The sequence below is a fragment of the Nicotiana tomentosiformis genome, chromosome 4 (assembly GCF_000390325.3).
Source record: "Nicotiana tomentosiformis chromosome 4, ASM39032v3, whole genome shotgun sequence".
Lineage (NCBI taxonomy): Eukaryota > Viridiplantae > Streptophyta > Magnoliopsida > Solanales > Solanaceae > Nicotiana > Nicotiana tomentosiformis.
This window is the reverse complement of record NC_090815.1, coordinates 7440584-7446533: the sequence shown is the minus strand read 5'-3', so window position 1 is coordinate 7446533 and position 5950 is coordinate 7440584. Positions and strand designations below refer to the sequence as shown.

General features: G+C 34.1%; 2 protein-coding genes across 3 annotated transcripts; both read right to left on the bottom strand.

Annotated features, from left to right (window-relative positions):
• Window positions 1–1801: 1801 nt before the first annotated feature.
• LOC104118050 (uncharacterized) lies at window positions 1802–2350 on the bottom strand. The gene has a single exon (XM_033661764.1). It carries the CDS (start codon window positions 2348–2350, stop codon window positions 1802–1804), a length of 549 nt encoding a protein of 182 aa, XP_033517655.1.
• Window positions 2351–3799: 1449 nt separating this feature from the next.
• Window positions 3800–5629, bottom strand: LOC104118052 (mediator of RNA polymerase II transcription subunit 11-like). Of its 2 annotated transcripts, XM_009629223.4 has the most exons (4): window positions 5489–5629; window positions 4845–4914; window positions 4571–4687; window positions 3800–4168 (listed from the first exon to the last, which is right to left on the bottom strand). In XM_009629223.4, the coding sequence occupies exons 2-4, from the start codon at window positions 4896–4898 to the stop codon at window positions 3971–3973; spliced, it is 369 nt and encodes a 122-aa protein (XP_009627518.1). In that variant the 5' UTR covers window positions 4899–4914; window positions 5489–5629; the 3' UTR covers window positions 3800–3970. The 2 variants fall into 2 exon arrangements, with proteins under 2 accessions (XP_009627518.1, XP_033517654.1); XM_033661763.2 differs by lacking the exon at window positions 5489–5629 and having other exon boundaries at window positions 4845–5094.
• Between the last annotated feature and the right edge of the window lie 321 nt (window positions 5630–5950).

Below are 5950 nucleotides of genomic sequence, written 5' to 3'. Positions count from 1 at the left end.
GAATGAGAAATGAAGAGATAAAAGAAACTAAGAGGCCATTATAACTGGAGTCTTTTATTGTGTGTGACTATAAATCATCTCATTAAGGATAAAATGAAAGCCTTAAAGTTAAATTATTTCTAAATATAAAAAATATCATTGATTTTGAAACAAAAGAAAATATGCCACATAAGTTGCAACTGATGGAGTACCTCAATTTTCTGTTGCCGGTAGAGTTTTTTTTTTATTTTTATTTTTATAGTAGTGTTATAAGTTTGTGCAGCTCAACTTATCGGACATGCTATCTCTCACCGGCACAATATCAATAACTGCTAACTTCCCAGCCGTGTTTGTATTGAACTATTACCTACCATATTTTGATATTTGGTATTTTTATCTGAGCTTAGACATTTATCTTGAGTTATAGATAGTTGAGAAAACACACAAATAAACCAGCTCACTAGTGTCTGAGCCATATTTGTCAACATGACAAAAACTAGAAGTACCCTATTGAGTTTTCTCAAGCCCAATGATGATAGAAAGAAATGGAATAATAGTTCCTTTCTTTTTTTTGGGTCTGCACTCTGCGGGAATAATAGTTCTGAATATGCACAAAAAAAAAAAAATCGTATCACTTGTAGAACACAATTTTAGGCCCTGTCATTTTCTCAGTCCAACAAAAGGTCAATAGAGTACTACTTTTCTCAATTTCCAATAAAGCTAGACGGTCCGGTGTACAAGATATCCTGCGTTTACGGTCCAAGAAAGAGCCGCACCCCAAGCGGTGTGATGTAGACAACCTACTCTAATACAAGCATTAGTGGTTGTTTCTACGGTTCGAACCCGTAACTTATGGGCCGCACGAAGACAGTTTTATCATTGCTCTAAGGCTTCCATTCCCTTTTCTCAATTTCCAATTAAAGAAAAAAAAAGAAACAATAGTGGCCGACCTGTTCTAATCAAGTTTTCAAACTGTCCATGGATGACCAAGAATTTCCCTCCTCTTTCATTGGTCACAAAAAAAAAAAAAAAAAAAAAAAACACGGCATACTAAGCTCCCGCTATGAGCAGGGTCTAGGGAAGGGCCGGATCACAAGGGTCTATCGTACACAGTCTTACCCTGCATTTCGACAAGAGGATGTTTTCCCGGCTCGAACTCGTGACCTCCTGATCACATGGCATCAACTTTACCGGTTACGCCAAGGCTCCCCTTCATTAGTCATAAATAAACAAATTCCCTAAAGTTCCATTTTTCCAAGTATGTAAACCCTATACTTAATTATTGATTTAACTTTTTTTTTCCAATTATTAGCCGTAAAAGTCCAAGAAAGTGTATCTCCTATACAAAATATTTCCTCAAAAGAAACAAACTCGCTTCTTTTTGGACTTGGTTTATTCATAAACTACTCCACAATGTTTAAGGGGAAAAAGAAGTCCTAACTAAGCATTGATATCAATATATGAAAATATAGAATAAAGTTGAAAGTGAACATTCAAAAAAGACCATATATCTTACATTGTCATGAAGGGTATTTTACATAACCCAAAAAATGAAAAAAATAAAACATAGTGACAAAGAAAAACAAAGAAAATTGAACAAAACTTCTATGGGATAAGTAGAAGTAAAAATGAACAAAACCAACCTAAATATTCTCAAAATTACCTTATAAAAGTATTTCTTTTCAAAAAGTGACGTGACTATGCTTCCCTGAGCCGAGAGTCTATGGAAACAGTCTTTCTACCTTGGCAAAGTATGAGTAAGGATGCGTACACATTACCGTCCTCATACCCCATTTGTGGGATTACTTTGTTGTTATTGTTTTTAGATATTCCAAATACTCCACAAGCTTTCCCCAAGAAAACTCACAAACCTTCTCACAGACCCTTTCTCATCTCCTAATTCCTCTTCTCTATCACCATTATCATAGCTGCTGGAATTTCCCTCCAAAGAATCAGATTCACAAATTTCAGAGTTTTCCTTAACCTCATATGATCCTCTATTTTTATTCCTCCTATGTTTCTTGCTCTTTCCTTTTTTCTTCTGCAACCCCATATCTTCAAAAGCATCTATAATCTCATGAATAAGTTGACGATTAGGAGAAGAATCCCATTTTATCCAGTAACTCATGTAGCAGTTGAAACAGTAGCAGCAGTTGTTGTTATTCTTATGAGTAGTAGAGTTTCCAAGATTGTTGGAGAAATTGTTAGAAGAATAACAAGAAACTAAATAAGCCAAGACTTGTCTATCTTCTTGAGGTAAAGCTGAAAATAGTGTCAAGATTGTAGCTGGTAACAAAGAAAGCTGGTCCGATAATACCAGAGGTGGAGTAGTAATTGGATGAACTGTGCCTTTACTATAAAGTTTCTTCATATTTGATTCAAGGAAATGAAAATAACTTAGTAAGAGAAATATAAGAGATATTTGGTGGTTTTGAGGATGAGGGAAGGAGGAGAGAATATAAATATTGGGGTGGACTTGGAAGTTTGAAGAGTTGATGAGATCTTGTTATTTGAGAAGAGAAAGAGAGAAAGTGCATAGAAGTTGATGAAAATTTTTTGGGCTTATACTAAATGATGAAAGCCAAGGGCTTTGGGGAGTGGTCACCTGGATGTACTCTCTCCGGTTCACTTTAATTGATTTTTCTGTTATTTTTACACATATTAAAGAATTTATTTTTTAGCATTAATTAACAATAAAATTGACTACATTAACCTTAATTTGTTTATTGGAATATAAAAAATACTCCTAAACTCTTTACTCCAAGGGCAACTTTGGAAAAAAAAATTTAATTCCTTCCTGATATCTGAAAAACTTAAATACCGTGGACCACAAAAAAAAAAAAAAAAAGGCCAAAAAATCAATTAAAGTGGACCAGGTAGTGGTTTTTGAGAAAGTTTGAGGAATTAGTCTTACAGATGAGTTGGAAAATTTTGATTGATCTTATTGAATTCTGATTGAATTTAGTCAACAGAGACAGTCTGATTAGAAGTATGGGAACCCAACTTTTTGGAATCTAACGACTAATCTCAATTTCTTTGAAATGGTAAAGGGTCCGTTATCATTAATTAGAGATCTTTGGCTCGAGCTCTGATTATGAAGTTCTCTTTGATAGGAAGTATCAACCAAGCTAGTAAATTTTGAATACCGAATGCTTGAAACAATAAAATAAAATAAAAAATAAAAAATAAAAAATAAAAAACTGGAAATCAGATTATCACATTTGTTTAATTTTATTATTTGCTAAATTGGAAATAAAAATTTTCTCTCGTTGTTACCTTTTTAACATCTATCATTAGTTTAAGGGGTCGTTTGGTAAGCGGACTAAGTTATCCCGGGATAATAATCCCCGGACTATTTTATCCCACCTAGGAGGTGGGATAAAATGATCCAAGTTTGATGGCATAAGGTGGGATAAGGTGGTATATCCAGTATTAAGTCTGGGATTAAATTTAGACCATGTTTGATTGATGGTATAAATTTATCCTCCATCAACCATGTACCTTATCTCGCGTACCAAACGAACCCCAAGGGTTTAGGACCAAAAGTGTCCACTTTCTGTATACAATTATACATTCTGCTAAGGGTATACATCAAGGACCAAATAGCCCACTCCCTACGCATTAGATGGTCATTTTCTCTGCCCAGAACTATACACTTTACAGAAATTAAACTCTAATTACTACTAAGATTCAAGTCAAATGTATTTACCAACTCATTATATTCATCCTCTGCTCTTTTAATTTCACAGCATGTCAATCATAACCAATAACCATTCTCCTACCAACTATAATTTCAACTACAGACAAGAAATACAGTATATAACGTACACAAACAAATAGAGCAATATTGCAACATAAACAAAAAACAAGTGAGCACCAATGTTTCATGCCAACATTTCAACAGCAGATAATGAACTTAAGTGGAATAGATATAAATCCAGCATTACAGGGACATATAAATCCAGCATTACAGGGACATATTCCTACATTACTAATCTAGGGCCATATGGTCTAACGCTGCAGCATGATACCCCTCAATTGTTCGCTTCATATCATCAAACTGAGAAATAACGTATTCTAGTTTCTTGCAACAGATTTCATTTGATATTCTTGGTACATAGTCACAGTTCTCAAAAGGACGATATTCACATGCGCTTTTGATTTCTTCGCGCAGTGTGACCTGGATGTCCTGTTGTAATAGGTAAAATATCATCCATATAGTTCTCAAACTGATCTAGTTCTATCAGAACTCAAGGTATAGACTCAGTTATTTCCGACAAAACTAATGGTATTTTGCCCATGACAACAGCAAATTAGTTCGTAATGTAAAAGGTACAAACAATAAGTTTCCATATTTACCTCATATAGAAATTTCGCATTCAGTACCAAATGGCAAATAAATGCACATAAAAAAAAAAAAAAAAGAACCACAAACAGTAACCAAGCAAGAGTATCATCAGAGTCATACAATGAAATGCCAAGAGCAGCAGCACGAAAGGTTAACGGCTTCTTATTACACATAAAATGGTTTTGTTAACAGATAAAAAGGTTCTAGAACTTCTAGGTGCGAAGTAGTAAAGAATGTTCAAACCTTGATTAGTTGCATAAACTCACTGCAATGGTTGTTAATAAGCTCCTTCCTCGGACCGCTTGGATTTGCCATTTCATCCATTACACCTCCTGCTAGCTCCAGAACTCTAACTATCCTCTGCAAACGTTAGAGAAAGATACAATTCAGCCGGTATATGTCAATAATGTAACAGTTACTGAAATTAGAACTCAAAAGTATTTTGAAGACAAAGATACAAATGTAGCAGTTGCTGATATCAGCCCATCTTAAGTCAATAATTCTCTAAAGCATTTACCTTCTCAACATTTTGCAGCCGCTGCAACGAAGTATTCTGGCTCTGTGAATCCATGGTGTTCTGAGTAGAGCTGTCGAGACAAGTGATAAAGACGACTGAATTTAAAACAGAGATCGAGCTAGATGTGGAGAAATGAAACATGATCTAGAAAACCCGGTTTAGGATTTAGGATTTAAAGGACGATCAGAAGAACCTTGCGTAATCAATAGGGAAAATAGAAGAGAAAACTTCCTATAATAAGTGCACTACTAGTCCTCGGGGATTTCTCAGTCAACAAAACAAAAACAAAAACAAAAACAAAAACAAAAAGAGAACATCCTGTGATAAGTTTTACGTCAATTGCACAAACTACTAAAACTACTCCTATTTCGAGTTTTGTTAACTAAAGTCCTTCATGAATGGAAAATAAACAAGTAATTTTATAGAGTTAAAAGTTGTGCAAAACATCAACTATTACAATTGGACAGTTCTAGAAAAGACGAAATATAGTAAAATTTCTTTCAGGCATTTTGCCAAACAGGTAAAAGGCATCACAATACTGACTTAGAAAACTGTAAAACTACATAACCTCGGTTATTATAAAGGTTATTTTCCCACGCATCAACTACATTAACCAAAAGCTTATGGAATTCGATTACTATTACCTTGTTTGTGAGGCTGGGGAAGACAAGGTATATGGAGAATAGCTCTAGCTTTGATTCAAGACAGCAGCCAAGTTCTTTGTTCCCTATGAGAGAGGCCGTTTGTCGAGATTATCTTAGAAATCTCTTTTTCGGGTAAATATTTGGCTTAATATGAATGTAAAATTGTAAACATAACATGAAAAATTGATTTCAAAAAATTAACCTGTTATATAAAAGTGGTATAAAATTTTTTGACTGTTATAGAAAAGCTTGACCGTGCATGATTTGAATTTTTTTTAACTCTATCCAAAAACTATATGAGCATTGTTATAAATATATTATTATGCATGTTCAGTTAGTACTATGTTGTAAATAAGCTTCCTGAAAAAGCTTATCTATATGAGACTCCGCTTTAAATATGTTTATCTATTTAGTACTCTATTGGAAATAAGTCTCCTAAAGAAGCTAATCATTTCAGTACCC

What these genes read in the sequence shown, in the direction of transcription:
- LOC104118052 (XM_033661763.2), bottom strand. Translation starts at nt 4,985, where the DNA reads ATGTTTCATTTCTCCACATCTAGCTCGATCTCTGTTTTAAATTCAGTC. An exon ending in GGCTGCAAAATGTTGAGAAG is followed by an intron (nt 4,688 to 4,844) that starts GTAAATGCTTTA and finishes TAACGTTTGCAG; the next exon opens with AGGATAGTTAGAGTTCTGGA. An exon ending in AGTTTATGCAACTAATCAAG is followed by an intron (nt 4,169 to 4,570) that starts GTTTGAACATTC and finishes CTATTACAACAG; the next exon opens with GACATCCAGGTCACACTGCG.
- LOC104118050 (XM_033661764.1), bottom strand. Translation starts at nt 2,350, where the DNA reads ATGAAGAAACTTTATAGTAAAGGCACAGTTCATCCAATTACTACTCCA.